The 20,199-nt window shown below is 43.2% G+C and overlaps 1 protein-coding gene across 2 annotated transcripts in view; it reads left to right on the plus strand.

Annotated features, from left to right (window-relative positions):
* Positions 1-1,312: 1,312 nt before the first annotated feature.
* Positions 1,313-20,199, plus strand: part of GSK3B (glycogen synthase kinase 3 beta) — a 153,040-nt gene continuing 134,153 nt past the window's right edge. For both annotated transcript variants that reach the window (XM_074897172.1, XM_074897181.1), the window contains exon 1: positions 1,313-2,638. In XM_074897172.1, coding sequence (XP_074753273.1) covers positions 2,551-2,638 — 88 coding nt within the window. In that variant the 5' untranslated portion in view covers positions 1,313-2,550. The remainder of the gene's footprint in view (positions 2,639-20,199) is intronic.

The raw sequence follows: 20,199 nt of genomic DNA on the forward strand, positions 1-20,199 counted from the left end.
TGTTTCCTATAAGCAGGTCTTGCTCGTAACAGCTGAATCAGGAAAACTTTTTCTGGAAGTCTGGATCTTCTTCCCCCACAGCTCAGCCCGGCTTCTGCAAACTAAGTTTACCGTCACTTCACGTGCCAGTTTTGTGACTTCCAGCATACTACTTTTTAACAAGTCAGCTCACCACACTGTTACTTCTTTCCCACAGCTGCCGAGTTTTCCCACCAGCCACATCAGAGGCCTACAGGTGACAACACTGCATGTGATAGCAAGTGTTGGTTCAATGTCACTGTCTTTGATGGCTGGATGAGGGATCACAGAATCATGCAATCATCAAGGTTGGAAGAGACCTTGAAGATCATCCAGCCCAACCATTAACCTCACACTGACCGTTCCCAACCCCACCAGATCCCCCAGCGCTGGGTCAACCCGACTCTTCAACCCCTCCAGGGATGGGGACTCCCCCCCTGCCCTGGGCAGCCCATTCCAACGCCCAACAACCCCTTCTGCAAAGAAATACTTCCTAAGAGCCTGTCTAATCGAGGGCAGGCTCAGATGATCTCAGTCCCCGACGGTTTCCACCACAAAGCCCGTTATTTTGGGCTTTCTTTGGCACCACTCCCTCAGCTCTGTGCCGCCTAAGCGGCCTTGCCTCACGGGCAAGGGGCAGGCAGCGCGATCCCGGTGACATAGGCCTCGCAGCCGCCTCCGGAGAGCAGGCAGGGCCGGAGGGACGGTGACCGCCTCCCCTCAGGCGCGAAGGGCGAGCCCGAGGGCACAGGGCGGCCGCCGCCCTGTGCCCTCGGGCCCGCCCTTCGCGCCGCACTGAGCATGCGCGCTCCCCTCCCCCACGCGCGCCCGGTGAGGTCATAAAGGTGAGCGGCCGGGCCCCGCCGGCCCCGCGCTCAGCGATTGGTCCGCTGGCGAAGAGCTGGATGGCGTCTTCGGGCCGCCTCATCTCCGCCAGCCAATCGGAGCGCTTCGCCGGGGGAAGCCAATCTCCGCCTGGGGCTGCGGCTTGAAAGCGGCCCCAGGACTGTGTGACTGAGGCAGCGCGGCCCATGATTGGCTTCTCCCGCTTCGGCTCTCTTCGGGTTGGCTCGGCGATAGCCGGAAGAGAAGCCTCCTTCCTATTGGCTCCCCGACGGCGCTGCTAGGGCGGCGGCAGCGCTCTCCCATTGGCTCTCCGTCTCGCTTAGGGGACACTCGGCTGCGCCCGAGGTGGCCCCGTGATTGGCCACGAGACGTTACGGGCATTTCCGTAACGGCCTCGGGATTGGTTCCGAGCACGCTCGGATGTTTCCGTAACGGCCTCGGGCTGGGGGTTAGCGAGTGCGTTGGGCTCTTCGGCTGGGTATTCACAGAAGCTGCTTAGGGCCGTTCCGCAACGTAGGGCGGCGGCGGGTATAGGCGGTTGCGCGGCTTTGGCGCACACGCACAGCGCAGCAGCGGGAGCCCGGCACGCAGCGGAGGCAGCAGCGGGGACAAAGGGACTGATCGGCAGAAACGGGGAGGGGGGCCCGGCGGGAAGCAGCCGGCGCCGGGAGGGAGCGGCAGGAGGCTTCAGCCGGGCGGGCGAGTCCCATGTGCCTTGGGCGCCCGGGGAAGCGCCATCCACAGCAACAACCACCGCCGCCAGCGCTCTGAAGCCGGCTGAGGAGGAGCTGCCGCCGCCGTCATGGCCTACGCCGTCGCCACCAGCCGCCGTCCGCAGTGCAGCGTTCCCAGCCTGAACCGCCGCCAGCTGCCCCTGCGGGCGCAATGAGGGGCCGCGCCGGAGCCGCCGCCTCAGCGCTGCACTGAGAAGCCTCAGCGAGCGAGCGAGCGAGGCCGCCCGGGCCGCCTCACCCCTACTCCGCCCGCCGCGGATCCCACCGCCCCTGCCGGATCCCCTTGCGAACGACCGCCTCACCTCTTGTCGGCGGATCCGGGAGCCCCGAGATCCCTCCGCCGGGGAAAAAATAGTCCCGCTCCCTGCCGCCTCCCTCAGAGGCGAGGGGGAAGGGGAGGAGAGGGGAGGGGAAAGAAAGAGGAGGAAGAAAAAGAAGAGGAAAAAAAAAAAGAGGGGGGGAAGAGGAAAAAAAAGGAGAAAGGCAGCGACGGGATCAGAGGAGCCGGGCCGTGAGCCTCCGCCCCATGTGACTGGCGCCCGGGGTGGGGGCAGCGAGGCCTAGCAAACCCCCCTCGCTCGCGGCCGGGATCGGGAGCGGCGCCGGGGGGGCTGCGGACTGGGCGGAGGCGGCTCGCGGACCCACCGGCGCGGCCGGGAAGGATGGTTTTGTGAGAAACGGGCGGCGTGAGGAGGAGAAGGAGGAAGACGAAGCAGCAGCAGCAGCAGCCGGCGGGCGAAGAGCGCCGACAGAGACCGAGAGGGGAGGGGGCTTCCCCGTGGGGGGGGGGGGAAGGGGGGGGCCCGGCGTTTCATGTGGCGCGTCCCGCCCGTCTCCTCCGGCTGAGCGAGCGAGGGAGCGGCAGGCGGGCCCGCCGAGCCGCCGGGGCGAGGCGGAGGGGGAAGGCAGGAAGAGAGCGAGGTGATCGGGGGCAGAGCGGGAGCGGGAGACCATGTCCGGGCGGCCCAGGACCACCTCCTTCGCGGAGAGCTGCAAGCCGGTGCAGCAGCCCTCGGCCTTCGGCAGCATGAAAGTTAGCCGTGAGTATCCTGCCGCCCTGCGCGGGGGGGTGGGGGGGTGCCTGTTCGGCCCTTGCCGGGGCTGTTCCCCCGCCCTTCGGCCGGGCGCTGCGGCGGCGGGCGGGAGCCCGGCCGGGGGCCGAGCGGCCCCAGCCCCGGCTGAGGCAGCTCCTTTCCTTTCTCTCCCCTTCCCCCCTCATTAACCTTGAATAGGCGCACGCCGCCGCTTCGGTTGGGGCCTGTCGGACAAAAAAACGCCGGTTGGTTTGTCCTCTTCCTTAGCCTCTGGTCGCTGCCAGCGCTGGAAGCGGCCTCTGGCTAATTAAAAAGCCTTTTTTTTTTTTTTTTTTTTTTTTTTCCCCCCCTTTGTGAAACGGATTGGGAGCTCCGCTGCCTGTATTTCCCTTTTCATGTCCTTTTTAATTCCTCCCTCGAAAGGTGCAAGCGAATTGCGGGCACGCAGGTATGGCCGTGACATTCACGTTCATTATGTGTTTTTAAGCACTCCTGGCTCTGAGGGGGAGAGCTTGGAAGATTTTTGCGTGCACCCGTAGATCGGGTGTGAACACCTTCTAGTCCAGCCCATTAAAATAAAAAAAAAAAAAAAGAGGGGGAGGGGAGCTTACAAAAGGTGTCTCTCTAATATCCTCCAGGCTCTGGTAAAATGCTCAGTAGAGGGGATAAGAAAATGGTTATTTTGGCATGTGAGCCTGTGGAGTAGTTATTTCAAGCTTGGCATGCCTTTTCCAGTTTTCTGTTCAGAAGAATATTCTTAAGAATGAGGCCTGTGCTTTATTCTGCAGAGGCACGTCGGAAATTGTCTTCCATTCTTCGTATTCTAGCTTGTGGGATTAGCTGGTTTACGTGAATTAAAAATATGTCTTAAGTCTGAACAAATGTACAACGCGAATGGAAAAAGGCCCTGTGCCGAGTCGCTAAAGATTGGCTCTATGTTTATAATAGGGAATTTCTTAACTCCTGATTTGAATGTGTTCATATTAGCAACTAAATTGATCTTCCAGATGCATATTAATAGCATAGTTTTCAGCGATATTTATTCCTTTTTCTGATGGAAATGCGGGTGGCATCTTTTATGGGACCGGGAATGCTTGATATGCATTACCATTCAATTGATCTATTTGATACTTGCATCCAGCCACACCTGACATCGCGCCATGCGTGCATATATATCGCATCGTTTTATGCATTTCATGCCGAAGCGCTCTTAAAATTGTGAGCTTTTTGACAGATCAGAAATTCTGACGTTTTTCTGCACCGAAATGTCTTCCACTGCGGTTGAAGCCTTGAAAAGAGCATTTGGCTCGCGGTCTGTAGTTTTACCTTGTATCTGCATGATCAGCGTGCCTGCAGCACTGTGGAAAACATGGGTGCAGTTAACCCATATTAGCAGTGTAAGAGCATATGTTTGATCAGGTCCAGCATTAGCATTTACTAAGGATTCTTGGTTTGTCTGGAGAAAAACTGTGGGTGACTCCATTTTAATTTATTGATTTACTTTATGGACTAGGAAGCAGGTCTTGTTGATCAGTATTTCTGCAGGTGGCTGTCTAAACCAAGTGAGACCTAGACCTGTCATGCTCAGCAACAAAATTTCTTATTCCAACTCTACAGCTTGATTCTTGAAAGGTCATTGATGCTGCTTTCCTGTTTATTTGAGGTCAAAGACTAGACAGATGCTTGCCTGTGAAGAGGGTGCTAACTGATGCAGACTAACAAGTTTGCAAATATGATTCAATCCCAAGTGTGTAACACTGACGGAGAAACAAAGGCCGTAGCATAAAGCACACGCACTTGTGGTAACCCCCACAGTCGCTCTAGTCATGTGCTCCTGGTCCTTCTGCTGTCTGGAAAAAAAATGTCAGAACAAAGCAAGAGAACCACATACAAGGACTCTGTGGGAAATACAGTTTATATTTTTCAGTTCACTCATCCATGTGAGACAGTTCAGAGAGTTAACTTTTTTTTTTGATTTGTAAAAAAAAAATTTCTGGGTGTCAAAAAGGGTTATATTTTTTTCGTTCTCATTAGTTTTGGTAGCATCTTATGGCATGATTGTAGCAAGTTATCTGTTACCAGTGTTGAATGATTGGGGGGGGGGGGGAATCACTTGTGTGGTAAAGAGTTTGCTTTTTGCTGTATATTTACAGATTGATAATTAGTTATGTTCTGAGCCCTTTTGAGTGAAATCTGGGACAAAAGAGTCCTTGTGAAGTGGGTGAAAATTGATTGATTGATGTCTACTGAGTCTCTGGGACTTCTGTCTTGGTGCGGATCTTTTCCGAGTTACGATGGCGCAAAACCTGACTTGTTTGCTGTCAACCTTTTTGCTTTTATTTGTAAATCTGGAGTAGCGGTGCAATTAAATGATGAAGTCACTCTTGCTCTGGTGTCTCTGCAGCTATTGCTGCTCCTAGCTGAGACTGCAACAGTTATCGAGGAAGGACGGATCCAAGTGATGAGGAAGGGGTTGGTAAAGTAGTGGAGGAGGGCTCGCTAATCCTTGTGCTACCTGGGAAGAGCTGTACTAGAACTGTACAGTGACTACTCTTCTCCCCAAGATATATGGGGGAGAAAGAGTGAGCAAGGATTTTTCTTCTCTTCTCTGCATAAGTTATTAGACTTAATTTATGAGAGTTTGATTTCAGAAGTTGGTAAGAAAGCCTGAGCCTTGAATGAAAGGATGGGAGATCACCACCAGCTGCTTCTCCTCTGGCTGTTGGGAAAGATGACTTGCATGCTGCCCTCATTGCTCTGTAATAGCCATTACAAGGGTTTTAACATCTCTGCAGAGTAGGAACCCAGTGGCCTTCTTGCATCTCTGTCAAGCCATACCAGCATCAAGATTACCTTCTGAAATCTGACTCGTTTTTTTTCTCTATTTATATTTTGGTGTTTTAGAAATCACTCCACCATTCTTTCAACCCCACCATACGTATTTCTACATTGAAGTAATTGTAAAGTAGGTCATTCTTTGTGCAGGTCTGTACTGCTGGGTTTGTAGGCTTTCCCTGCACCAAAAAAAAAAAAAAAAGTGCGTGTGCTCTCCTTGTGTTAAGCCTGTCCCTCAACAGGAGGGAGCTGAGCTTCCAGTTTTCCACTTGCTGATACTATCAACCTGCTGGTTATAGCATAAGAGGCATGAGCTTGCAGCTTTCTTTTGTTCTTCACCTAGTTGTTCTTGCATTGCTTCCAGATGTAGATTGTTTCCCAAATGGGACAAAAATAATTCTGAAATATAAAGGGTAGTCATGCAACACATGACCAAAAATATCTGTATAAAAATAGAAGTCTCAAAGTTTGCAGTTTGAGAATTTTCATCTAATGACTGTGGAATTGATTTTTTTTTTTTTTTTTTTTTCCTCCCCCCTCCTCTTCCCTGAGCTTCTGGAAAATAAGTGTTTCGAGTAACACCAAGTCCTTATAGACAGAGGTACTTACTGTAACTGTAGCCAATTATCTTGTTGTTCTTTAGTAAGTAATGTCATGGCTAATGCTTCCCATGAATTTTTTTTTCTCTGTGTTTGACTGTCATGGCTCTGTAATTGGTTAAGCAGAGTTTGTTGATGTGGAGGGTGAGGAAGGCAATTCTATTTGCTTTAGCTGATTCTGATGTCGTATGCATACTCTTAGTTGCAAAATCTAAAGGACAATCTTGTAATAATTTATTTTGGATACTCTGGAAGAATGTTACAGTGATGGCAAACTTGGGTTTTGTTGAAGTTTTTCTTTTAGGTTCACTGTTGCTTTTGTGCTGCATAATCTGAAAGCACAGTAGCTTGGTAAACCTGTATTGGTGTGTACTCTTCACACATGGTACTACTGCTGGTGTTTGAGCATGATGCCTCTTTAAAAAGTGATTCATGAAGGAATAAAATCTGGGAGTTTGTTGCTCTTTTAGTAGCCACTTCACAAGGCAGGACATAAGAGACTGCTTTTCAGGGAGCACGTGGCTTCTAGGTGACAGTTTAACTTAATATTTTGAGATGTCCAGGTAGATGTGTAGGAAATGCCTTGGAAAAGAGCACCCTGGTCACCTACAGCAAGAAGGAATGAGCGGGGCTGTTGAAACTGGGAAAACGATTGAGATAATGCCATCTTCTGTTTCTCAACCCAGTTAGGGTAGGGCCCTCTCTATTGCTTTGATAGCAGTTTCTGCCTAATTGGTTCCTGAAACTGGAAGCCGCCCATCCTGCTCTCCTTGCTGGAGAGAGGAAGATCACTCCCTTCCAGAAGCCTGCTGAGTGTTATGTGTCTGGCCCTCGCTGATCTAGCCCTGTCCAGCTTTCTGACTGCTGCTAGGTGAACAGCTTTCCTCGTGCCTAAACTTAAAAAAAATTGCACTAACGGGGTCAGCTAATGACCGTATACGCTTCATTGAAAGGTGTCTCATGCTGTAGTGCCCTGAAGTCATGCCTTGCAGTCTGAAAAGGAATAAAACAGCTGTCTGCTGTACTTAATTCTAATGCTGCCAAACTATTTGCTCTTTATTCATGTCATTAGAGGTAGTTGAGCAGAAAAAGAACTAATAAAAAAGTGAGGCCTGCCAGTGGAACCTGTCAAATGATAATTTGACTAATTATTCTTCTGTGTCCTCCACGTCTTATTTCCGTGGGTGGGTGATTTGGTTGTTTTTTGTGTTGCAAGATGTGTTGGGAGTTTATCCTGAACCTTTATTTCTCATTCCATCACTGTTCTGCACGTTTCTTCTTCCCTATGCCGCTTCCTGGAGGTGATGCCCTATTGTATTATCACTTGATTCTCCTTTTGTATTTCTTAGCAATATTTTAACCTTCTTGTTCCCCTACTTACACAAAAGTGGAAACCCATATGGCTTATGGAGTATGTTCCTTGCCTGTATGCATCCTGGCTCTGGAAGTTGTACTACTTCATCCATTAACTTCATAGGGCCTTGTAGGTATCACAAGGCAGTTGTGGCATATGTTTTCTGATCTTTTATCTTCTTATTTCCCAATAAAGTAGTTTTGTGGCTTATATGACTGAAGACCACCCCACAGGTTGAAGGGTTTCCCTCTACTACCCCAAGAGTTCTTTAATTTTGATGTATTACATCTTTAAGTGCTATTTTAGGTAGAACAAAAAGGGTTTTTCCAGTACTGATGTCCAGTTCACTCATCACAGATCTTCATAATGATACAAATTTGCGGGATATTGGCTATTGCTGTTCCCTCACCCCATGCTGGATGGATGAGGGATGTGAAGAATATTCTGAAAGCCTGTAGGGTATCTGTGTCTGCAAAAAGCTTGCAGTTAAAGCTTGGTGTTATGACCCGTTCTATCATTTTCTGAAATGAATTAATGTTAAACCCATTAGTTATTTGAACACATTAGCTAATAATATGCAAGGTGGCTGCAGAACACTTGCAGCCTCTTTGTTCAAGCTGTTGGAGTATTCTTGTCTTGAATGACTTGCTAAGTCCCATTTTAAATTGGTAGATCTGTTACCTTTGAGGTTTCCAGAAATTTCCATAGACTTAAGTCTTGAACATCTTTCTGGAGTTCTCTCCCTTTTGTTTTTGTTAAAAAAAAATTAACTTTACTCTGAGGACTTTTAGTCACCCATAGCTAGTGTGGGAAGTGCTAAAGTGGCTGTCTCCTGCAGAAGCTCTATGGCTGGTGGCGTTACTTGGCTGCTTTCTGAATTTAATGAGCATCAGCCCAGTGCAGCCTTGAAAGATGAACAAAACTTTTAAAGTCAGGCAGCTATGAAAAGGAACTTATTGAAAGTTTAAATACCTTGCAAAACATTTTTCTTTGACCCATGTTCATATAAAAATCCCAAGTTTTGTCTTGTCAGCACTTCCTTCAGTAAGCCACGCAGATAGATGCTCTTCTATTTATGTATGTTGAAAATAAATGCTAATTACAGCTTTTACAATGTGACAGGAAAAGATACTCCCTCACACATAAAGGCTCAAACTCAGAGTGCTGTACAGGTCAAACCCCCTCTCTTTAGGTGCAAAACCAGGAACCCCCTTGGCACTTCTCCTGTGATGGGAGTTTGTTGCTGAAGTGCTTCATACTGCCAGTGGGCAAGATGTAAGTTTGGAGTCATGATGGCCTATGCCACTTTATATTGTTGAATTGATTTCGAGTGTAGCCACCTATTGAGTGCGTTGCAGCAATCTGGTCTTAAGGTGGGAAGGGTGTGAGATGTGGTAGCAAGGCACACCTTTCTGAGAAATGGCTACAACATCATACTCATGCTCAGATGAGTGTGATGAGCGCTGCTCTGTCTCATTAAACAGAAGTCTAACATGAAGCTCTACCTGAAGCTTTTGCGAACTAGATTTGGATAACCGCTATCGGTAGAAGAACTGCCTTCATCAAATCTTGAGAATCCTTCCTGCTCCCGTTGGTACTGGTTTACCGTGCTATAGAGAGAGGCTCAGTTATCTCTGTGTAGTCCATGAGACAGCATATGTGCGACTCGATCTTATATCCTCTAGCAGTGCTGCTGTGTGATGTTCCGTCTGCGCAGTAGGAGATGAGCTGATTTCAACAGAAATCCATGTTGGAGACCTTACTGAAAGCATTTTGATATCACCCTCTGAGACTGTCAGAAATGTGCATGCCCAGAAGTCATAAGAAGTGGACAGTGATTTTTCTTGTATGATCGGTGCTATCAAAGAATCTTTTTATTAGGTGCTCTTGCCACAGATGACTTGTCTGTTGTTCAGGAAAGAAAATAAAGCAAAGCAGTTCATTCTGTACTTTTATCTCTTGCAGACAGGAAGTAGGTTTAATCATTTAAGGCAATTCGTGTTCTCACCTAGTCTGTCTTATAATGGAAGAAAGGAAAAGTGGTAAGATAGCTTGTCAATGGGAAGAACCAGGGGCTGTCTTTTAAACTAAAGCTGTACAGCAACGGCTCCTTCTGAAGGGATGGTACCAGTCCTCACCAAGAGTATTGCCACTTCTCCTTAGCAGCAGACCCAGAATTTTCTGACTTATCTCTCATCAGCTGCGAGGCTGTTAACTTAGTATCAGTACCAGTGCTTCCTGCATATGCATTTCACTAGTAAGTTAATATTAACTGGGCTAAACTGAGTTGCCAAGTATCTTCCACGTGGTTAATTTCTTGTCGATTTGCAAGGTTTCTGCATCAGTAACGTGGAGTCAATTTAGCTGAAGGACTAACGCTGTGAGGTTACAGAGGGCCTTGGTGCCTGCCATAGGAAATTAATTTTAGCTTGCTTGTAAGAGCTTAGAGCTAAGAAAAAACACAGTTTCTTAACTTTGTAATAGGTCTGAATAGGGCTGAGCGTCTCTTGCTTTGTAGATTGTAATGACCATTGTAGTTATGTTGAAAGTAGTGAATGACTTTTACACTGGTATTACGATATGGTTGAGTTGAATTAGTTTGGAGGTAGCTGCGAGTGTTTTTCCTTTGTGTAGATAGCTTCTGTTGATTATATTTTTTAGTTTGGAAGGTGTCTCTTAATCATAATGTATCACAGGAAGGTATAATGATACAGTTACATTGTTCAACGTGTCTCTTCAGGCAGTTGGGTGGATTTGAAGAAACCTGTTAGTAGTCTAAGTGCCTGACAGTAGATGGTCATAGTAAGAAACCTGCTGATCAGAAGAGAAAGGGAAGGTGTTCCTGATTGATACCACTGCATAAGTAATGTTGTAGGAGGTGTATGGTACTTGGGAATACTGTGCTGCTGTGCATGCGTGCATGAAGGTAAGTGGTTTGAGTGTAGTGGCAAAAGTTGCCACAGGCTTTTGGATCAGAGCACTTAGAAGGAGAGACGTTGGGTGTTGGCTCTGAAGTTATGACCAGAAGGGAAGCAGCAGCTGAATTTTTCCAACCAAGGCAGACTTCTTACAGCCACAACTGTAGAACGTTGTCTGTTTTGACTTTTTTAGTAGGAGTATAATTTTTGTCAACTACAAGCCTTGTAGTTCAAAGAAGCATCTTTTGCCAGGAATGCAGGCAGTTGTTTAATTTTCAGACAAGCCAAGAATGTTTTGCAGAAAGATAAACTAAAATGTGACTGTTGCTGTAAAGAAGAATTTGACTTTTCTTGCAGTGTAGAAAGAGGAAAAAACTGTTTAGTTGCAGTTGATAGCACCAGTCTGCTTGATTTTCTTGATTCATACCCTGCTGCAGTTACATAGAACTTAGATTATTATTTGTATCCCATCTCTCATGTGCTTCATTTGTTTTAAGTATCTATTAAAAAAAAAAAAAAGGGACACAAAAAAAATTGACCTGTATGAGTGGGTTTCCTTGGGAGGAAGGGGACACAAATTCATCAGCCTAAATAAACGGAATATTTGGTTGTTGGCCAAGGAAATATGAATCATTTGGCACATATCTGTATTCCTGTGAATGAAGTCCATAGTCTGAAATGAGTTTCCCCACATTTGTGGGAGGTTGGAGTATCAGCATCAGAAAGAATGTTTTGTGCCTTGCTGAGAGAATAAAAGCTTCCTGGCGAGGGGTACTTTTTGCAGGTGAGTTAGATGTAAGGTTTTTCTTTATATATACAGTTGCCCAACTGAAACCTAAAGAAGTGGAAAATAATGTCCTTGGAAAGATTGTATCTGTTGATCATTTCACTTCTAATCTTGCGATTTTACTCGTGGTTGTATGTACTGGCTTGGGAGCCATGGGTATGTATAGTGTAATGCAGCGTAGTAGTTGCAAGGTAACATTTTTTTCTGTGTTCCTCAGAGAATAGAGAAAACTTACTAATCAAATTTCAGTTTTAGATACTTTGAAACAGGTTTACAAAAATAGTTAATTTTTGGATTACATGTTTTAGTAACCAGAACGGACTGCTGAGTTGATTTGAGTCTTGGGGAAATGCTTTAAAGGCCCATGGAAAGCCAGGTGGTTTTTTTCTGTTTGGTTTTGTTTTCTAGTGGATCAACTAGTGACTGTACTAGAGACAGAAGCATGAGGTTTGTGCAGAGTGGGAGAACTTTACTATTCCAGAGATTTTGGGCCTGAACTTCAGATGATATGCATCAGAGGGAGGGCAGGAAGAGCTTTGATGGCAGCTCCTAGAAGGGAAGTTACTGGTGTTTTTAGGTTGAGCTCATCTTTGAGCTTGCTTTTCCTTGATCAGTGCAGTAGGCATGAGTTAGTTTGGGGTTGTATATAGATTTTTATTATGCAAGTGACATGACGTTGAGTTTGTTTGTGGGACTCCACATGTCTGAGTAATAAAGTTCAGCAGCAAATTCTCTCAATGTTATTTGAGTGTCTTTTAAAAATGTAGTTGGCTTAATAGAAGATCTTTGTAGGGTAATAAATACTACCAAATTGGTGAGTCTCTTCCATTTCATGATAGACTCAACTTCAATGGACTGAAGCTTCTCTTCAGCTGGAGTTATTTACTGTCTTTCAGTGTCTGTGGAAGCTGACAAGGGCATTGCTAGAATCGGTGACAGCAAGAGAATGGCAGTTGTTTTCCCAGGTGGCACGTTTGAAAAGCCTATGGGATTTTGCAGACAGGTATAGATATTCATGAGGCAACAAACATTTTCTCTGTGCTGTCAGTGCTTTGACTTTCTGCAGTAGCCTGTGGTTGTTTGGTTTTTTTTTTTTTTATAATGCACTAGATTAATTTTTTCACTGGTAACGTTTGAGCAGATCATGATTGAATCTAAATTTTTTTATAGTGGTCCAACTCTAAAAGGGAGTAGTACAGACATGTTTATGCTGTGACCATAACTTTTCATAATTATGATACTGCAGAAATATTTGTATTGAGACAGTGACACTGCCTACATTTTAAAATATGTGGTGAAAGACCAATTTTCATTCTTATCTGGTAGCATAATTACAAAATGTACATTTCTTCTAGATTTATTTTAGAACATGTAGTGGCTACACATGCCTTGTAGTTTATTCAGACATTATGGGGGCATTACTTTGTGTGGGTTTGTTTTTTGATTATTATGTCTTTTGGGTGTTCTGTTTTTTTTGGTGGTGGTGGTTTGGTGTGGTGGTTTTTTGGTGTTTTTTTTTTAAAAGAGCAACTGGAATCAGGAAGGGATTCCTGGCAGGCTGGGTCAAAATCAGTAGATTCCAGATAACAAATCATGATAAATTGACCTCTAGCAGTGGTTTTTACTCTATTACTTTTTCCATGTATTTGAGAGTATAGAGAGAGACACACACAGGTGCATTGTCAAAAGTATGATAAAGAGGGGAGGAGATGATCTAGGTTTCTGAGATCTGAATTTAAACCTAGACCATGTGTGAAGGCTTTGCTTTAGAGCTTCTGCTTTAAAGCCTTTACAGACTGCTTCAAAATGATCCACCTAATCTGGGTTGACTAATTACATTTCTGCAGACCCAACTTGGGAGTAATGTTTTAATACTTCAACAATAATTTTTTGTCAGAAATACGGAACCTGTTTCTCATTTGACTTCACATGATATGTTCTGTGACTTGGTAATGTTCTATCCCACTAGCATTAACATTTAATTTTGATGCTGCTAGGGGAGCTTTGAAAGAAGCTGTGTTGCAACCTAATGTGCCATCTTCTATCACTAAATGCATTTATCCCTTTGAGAGTTGTGACTATGGGAGACTTCTCTCCTGGTTGCAGCTTTAGTGTTTAGGTTGTCAGTGAGCCAACCACTAAAGAACATATTGGTAAGGTAAGAAAGGGGATTTCTGACTTTAATAAATTGTCAAGATTTTTGCATGTATGTGGCTATAAAAATAGAGTATTTTAAAAACTCTTAAGAGGTTAGTTTTCAGGTAAGGACATAGTTGCTTTGTGACTTTAAAATAAGACAAAGACTTTATTTTCATTTGGTGTGTTTAAAAATTTTTGGTGTAGTGGGAGGCTTGAGACACACTGAAAAGTTTTGCAAGTATTTGCAGCACTGTTTAGTGAACCTGTAACAATCTGTACGGATTGCTGGGATTCTTCAAGATATTATTGCAAAAGCAAAGTCAAACACCAAAACCCCTAAACCAGTTATAACCCTACACCTATAGTAAGTGTACATCTATCCTCTTTAACAGAAATGATAGTGTCTGTGTCGCTGACTAGGTGATTCGAGCATTACATTGAACGATTCTTACTGTGCTGTGACTAATATATGGAAAAAGCATGGGAATTTGACAATGCTGTTGATATTTCAAGCTAGGTTGCTGCTAATGTAGCCTATACTGTCACAGAAATGCTGCAAACCTGTGGCCTTTTCTTGTTCTGAATTTTAGTTAGGTTGATTTTAAACCTTAACGTATGAGTACAAAAGCTTATATTTTAAAACTGCTCATGGTATTCTTGTTTGAGTATCTGGGAAGACTGGTAACGTGTAGGCTTTAACTTGCTTATTTTGGCTGTTCAAACTTACTGTGCAGCCCGATGTCTTCTCTACTGTGGCGCTTTCACCTCTCCCAGCGTTCTTGTGTACTGCTGTGCTTCCAGTGAAGTCCCAAAGTTGTGGTGCACTGGTCTTTGGTGTGTGGATTCATTTGCAGAGGTGATCAGCCCTCACCTAATAGTTTGCAGGTGTGCCTCGAGTCTGTGTGAATGGAGTAAGCAATTCTGGCAGGGGTAAACAAAAAAGGCTGATAGGAGTGGCGTCTCTGGTGTGCTAGTATACCAAATATTTTTCTGGGAAATACAAGAAAGAAGCATATGAAAAATATATTAGTAGTTCATTAAATAGTAGAACTGATGCAGGGTGTTTATGCAGTAAGAAGAACAAAGTGTCTGTGCTGAGGACTAGACTGCTGTACATAGGGTATTACAGTTTTGCTTTGAGACTACAGATGCAGGTTTTTTATGACTGTAGTATATTTGAATGACCTGTTATTTCTAAGTATATTAGAGAACAAAGGTAACTAGTTCTAAATATTCAGGTAATGTCCAGGATTTTGTCAGGAAAAATAGTTAATAAAGGGGTGGAGAATTTGTCTGCAGATGAAGAGGAATAATGAGCTTTCATCTGACACCCAAGAGAGCTGGTGTTGCTGAACTCCTGGAAGTTTGTTTGTTGAAATCTTTAATTGCTCTGGGCATCTCTTATGCTGTTTTACTTTGATTTCTCATTCTTTCTGTATTGATGTGAAACCCACTCATACTTAAAAACCATGCAGTGAGTCAGGTAGTGATTATTTGACCATTATTGTTTCTTACCATATTTTTCAACCCTGCTGTATGGAATTATTCTGTGTGTGCAATCATTTCTGCCATATTTATTACTAATTTTTGTGCTTACATAGAAAGTCAGTCATTAAACATTAAATACACAACTGCCTCATAGTACCCTTCCCCCGGTTTTAAATAAAAACACAAAGAGCTATAGCAGTAATATTAATGTTCTATCAGATTTGTAAATTATATATGAAATGTTCTCCTTTGTAAAATGTATTTCTTTGGATGTCCTGAGATAAACTATGTAATGTGTAACTCTTCAAATGCTGTGAAAAATGAAACTGAGCTATAGTGACATATTGTAAATTGGATGATCTGACTTGAGATTCCGTGCTGCTACTGAAAGTTCAAGAGTGTATTTTCTTCTGTAGAATGCAGGAAGGTAGGCTGGTGCAGTTATGAATCACTTCTGCTTCATCTTGGCATAGTATTAAGAAAAAAATAATCCTTTGTACTGCTAAAAGACATGGCTGAAATCCTCTAGAAGTTATTCAAAACTGCCCTTTTTTAAAAATACAGTACTCTTCAGATTCTTACAAAGTGACCCACCCCATGGTTATTCTTTGAAGAAAAAGATATGTAGACCACATTAACTGAAACCTCAAAAGGAGATCAGCCATGGAACATGATGGTAAATGGAGTCAACTGTGTGGCACGACAGCACTTCTTTAAAAACATCATCCACGAAAAATTTCAAATGTGTACTTTTATGGAATACTGTTAATTTTTTCCTCCAGTAATTGTCACAGCATCGTTTTTCATTTTTTGGCTTTATACAGCTGAGAGCTCTTTGTTCCCATAAAGTGATGTTTGACATGGGCAACAAGATGCAGTGCTGGAGAACGATGTAATTTATTATTAGGTAAAGCTATGGAATGTGCTTAAAATATGACATGTGTGTATATAATTTAAGGTGTGTATCTGTATGCATACCTCCTGTTAATTGCTGTGGTGTTATTCTTTGGGTGTTTGCTTATGGCTGCTCTCGAAGACAGGAAAGTGCATTAGGCAACGCCTTGATCTGACCCAGTATGTCTGTTCTTAAAATGAAATGTCTTTATACTGTCTGTGCTCACTTTCACACTGTTAACTATTTTATATATCCTGGCAGAAACCCAGGCTTTTGTTTGTCTGAGAAGGGTCTGCAGTCCTTACAAAGTAAATGTTCCTTTGAAGTTAGTCAGGACTCATGGTGGGACTAGAGGGATGGGTCAAGGGTCCTCTGCAGACTTTTCTTAAGTATAGTAGCAAGGGTTTTTTGCAGCTGATCTGAGTACACTTTCTAGACTTGTGGATTGCATTCCCTTCAGAGGTGCTCCAAGGACTAAAGAGCATGTGGTCAAAATGATCTTGACAGAGCAGTGGTAGCTAAGTAGGATGAAATTTAGCAGGGGCTGATGTAGTCTATTAATCTTCAGTGAGACTTGGCTGTGCAGATAACAGAATGGGTGATCACTGGCAAGGCAGGTCTGTAGAGAATAATCTGGATTAGATGTTTGCATAGTGACCGTGAATCAGCTGATGTTGCAGAACTAGCAAATACTGGACGTATTACCAAGAATGTCCTGTAAAATATATGAAGTTAGCCTTCTTGGCATGCTAGTAAGTCTAAGTTAAAGTGCACCACCTGGTTTTTCTATTCTATTGGGAGAAGAATAATTGAAGGCAAAGGGGAATGGTTAGAGATCTAGAAAATGTGCTGTAAGGGAAAGCTGCAAGCATTTTGGATGATTTCTTTTAGAGGAGGCTGAAGGGAGATTTCTGATAATGTTTCTATGAACACATTAAAGTCATTTGGAAAGAACAGACTAAACTGTTGTCCTCACTGGAGGTGAACAATTTGTGGCCTTAAACTGCAGCAAACATGCTTTAACTTAGTTGAGTCAGCATTTAAGAACTGTAATAGGTTAGGAAGGCTGTCAGTAGTGGCTGTTTTAAAAATGAAGAGGTTTGCCAGGTAGTTTATATATAGAAGTTTGGAGAGGTTTTAATTAAGACAGCCTGTGGTCCCTTAAGGTATTCTGTCATTCTGGTTATTTCTGCATGGTCTTGGGATGAATTTCAGTTACAGTGCACTGATCCTGTTCCTTCTTCCCTTGGGATGAAGTAGCCTCGTGCTGCTGGCAGTTACTGGATGTGAAGATGGAGATTTGTGAAACCAGCTACAGCTTTAACACTTAAAGGTTAGATAGGCTATTTTAGGTTAGCTTCAGTCTGGGAATTTATCATATGTAATGGCTTGTCCTAGCCTTGGCACGTAGGTCTAATTTTGAAAGAATCATAGAATGGTTTGGGTTGGAAGAGATGTTGAAAGGTCATCTAACCCAACCCCCTGCAATGAGCACCAACTAGATCAGGTTCCTTAGAGCCCCATCCAATCTGAGCTTGAATGTTTCCAGAGTTGGAGCATCTACCACCTCTCAGGGCAACCTGTTCCAGTGTTTCACCACCCTCGTCATAAAAAATTTCTTCCTTATATCTAGTCTGAAAGAACTTCTTTAGCCTTGGAGTTTAGGTACATGTACTGTATTGAAAAAAGCTTGATATGGTTGGGGAGTCTGTATTTTTAGTTAGAGGTTAATTTGGTTCTGAATTCTGTCTTTTGACCTATGCTATTCAAATGAAAGCTTGCTCTAGTTTGGTGGTCCTGTACTGCAGTTGAGAACCACAGACTTTCTGGGGGGGGATCTCTAGAGTTTGCTTAATGTGGGTCCTGAGAACAATGCTTTTCTTCAATTTCTGATGATGTGGTTCTTATTTCAACACAAAAGAATTTAGCGTAAGTGTAGAACTGCTCAGAACTTCAAGCATAGACTAGGACCATATTGCAGTAGCTGTGTAAGTAACAAGCTTGTCATAGGGGGTCTGCCCAAAAGAACTTACAGCGTAAGTACATTTTTTTCGTGTATAGTGCCAGTGCACAGAGAATATTAATTTATTAATACATAAGTGTCTATTCACAGTAGTCACTTTAGTTTTTATTTCATAAATAAGCAAGCGTCTGAAGAGTGTGTATAGAAACCAGGTGTTGCATAGACTACGAGACAAGAAAATAAATTCTTGGTCTTGTACATCCATGGAGTGTATATAGATACATTCAGTTTCATTAGTGCTCTGGTTCAAAGGTCAAAAGATTTGGTGTGAACCTTGAAAATCAAAGCATTGCCTTTTGTCACTTCTTTATTCTCTAATTTTTTAAGAGATTTTAATTGACATATACCTAGTTTTTTGACATACAAGTAAGAGGGATGTGTGAAACTGTTAAGTCTAGAGTTCTCACATGAGAAACTATAAAGATACTTCAGAGCAAAAATGATCATCTGTTACTGGTATGTGGTTTCCCATTTGGTGTGGAAACTTTGACTAGAATTAAATACTGCTTTTTCTGTGCCTCTCAAAACTACGGTCTTAGTGTACATGTGAGGTTACTGTGGAAGGCTGGAGTCCTGAACTACTGTTAATGTAGCTTTTAAAATGAATAATTTGGGTTTGTAAAATTCTGGTGATGCCTTGCTTCCATATTCCAAGTTGTTTGGAATATGCAAAAATAGATGTCAAATTAAATTGTTTTCCTTCTAATCTGCTCAAATGAGAGAAGAAATTATAACCCTGAAGATTTATGCCAAAATTCTCCTAAGGTATACTAATAGTCCAGAATGCTTTTTATTTTTTCCCTTTTTAATCTTTGGGTGATGAAAGGATTAGACTGTTAGCTGTGAGAGAGGCTCGTGCTGGAGACTGTCATACTTACTTTCGAGGCAGCGCTTTGCTCAAGGCTGTGCTCCGTGTTTGCTCTTTGACATGCGCAAAATAGTCCATCTCTTGGATGGCTTAGACTGTCAGGGCGTACAGTTCTTTTTTTGTCTGCAGCTGTCATCATCTGAATGATGGAAGAGTTTGCAACTTGGATATTGTTGAAAACTTGTTCCTCTTCCCTGTTGATAGCTGTGAGAGACCGGGGTGCTTCTGTTGACATTCTTCAGCTTCAACGCTGTGACAGTGACAAGAAGTCAACAGAATAACCCAGCATCAGAAATGGCTGCTAGGAAAGAAGTAAGGTAGCGTGTAACCGAGTGGTCTTTTTGACATATTGGAATAATTCAGAGTGACTTTTCTGAAAATGGATAATGCTTTAAAATAATTTAAAAAAAAATACAAAACAAAAATCCACTCTTCCCTGAGCTTGTTTTTGATTTCAGGATGCATTAGATGAGTATGGTACTCTAGAGTTGGTACTCTGACAGAGCTGGTACTCTGAAATTGTAAGCTATTACAGTTCTTATTATTGAAGTTATATTCTCATGGAGAAGAAAAATTGGAAAGAAGCACTTGTTCCTTCTCTTTCGTATTTATCAAAATATTAGTAACTTCTCTTCCCGTATATAGACTCTTCTGGTTTAAAGTTAAAGTTCTGGTCTTGTGTTCTCACTCCTTTACCTCTGTTGTAGTCGTTACTTGTGCTTGAAAGTGCATGGAACCACAGCACTTGAGTTATCCCTGAGAAATGTTGTGTTTATTGTTTGTAATGCTGGAGCTTAGCTGATGTTACGGTCACAGGGTTTATTTTTGTGGTTTTTGGTTTTATGCAAATAAGTTTTACAAATACAAAAATTTTTTTGAGGGAAAAGAGTAAGTGGAATGTCAAACTTGAAAATGGGTCTGGTTTAGAACGCAGTGATCCACCTTTGGATTAAAAAAGAAAGTAATGATACTTTGAAGTTTCAGATCCTACTAATGTTTTAAATAGGGTTTTTTAAATGTTTCAGAACTTTTATGATACTGGCTTTTGGAGTTCTTTTAGAGGTGGTGGTAGAAGCATATACAAATGGACTAAGTTTCTAGATTTGGACCAAAATTGATGTGTAGATCTATGGGTCCAGCTGGGAAGTTTTTAATAAAAATATGCTAATTAAGTCATGCGGTGTGTCTAAAAGCACTGCTTGGTTATAGTGGAGAAGAACAGTTGCCTTGGCTGGGGGTGAAGACTAAATATGTCACTGTACCACCCTCCAAACTCTTGCCAGTAGGAACAGAATATGAAGTCTAAAGTCATTCAAGAAAATCTGAGTGACAGCAGTAAAATTTTTACTCTTCTTATTTCAGTGCATCTTGTCTTTTCTATTCTTAAACACTTTAATGTAGAACAATTTCTTTCACTAATGTGAGAGTACAGTAATGTAGAGGAATGCTTCAGTGACTGTGAATACAGGTGCCTTAGAAATAGCATGCTGTAACATGGAGAGCTTGTATGTGGAGTCTGTCATTTGGAAACATGCACAGACAGGGTTTTGCACAAGCATGGTGGTATGACTGGGACATCTGAACAATAGAGCTCTAAACATGGTAAGTGATTCTGGGTAGTGTACACCAGTGGAGACAGGGAAATACATGAAGACATAGTT

This window comes from Athene noctua, chromosome 1 (genome assembly GCF_965140245.1).
Source record: "Athene noctua chromosome 1, bAthNoc1.hap1.1, whole genome shotgun sequence".
Lineage (NCBI taxonomy): Eukaryota > Metazoa > Chordata > Aves > Strigiformes > Strigidae > Athene > Athene noctua.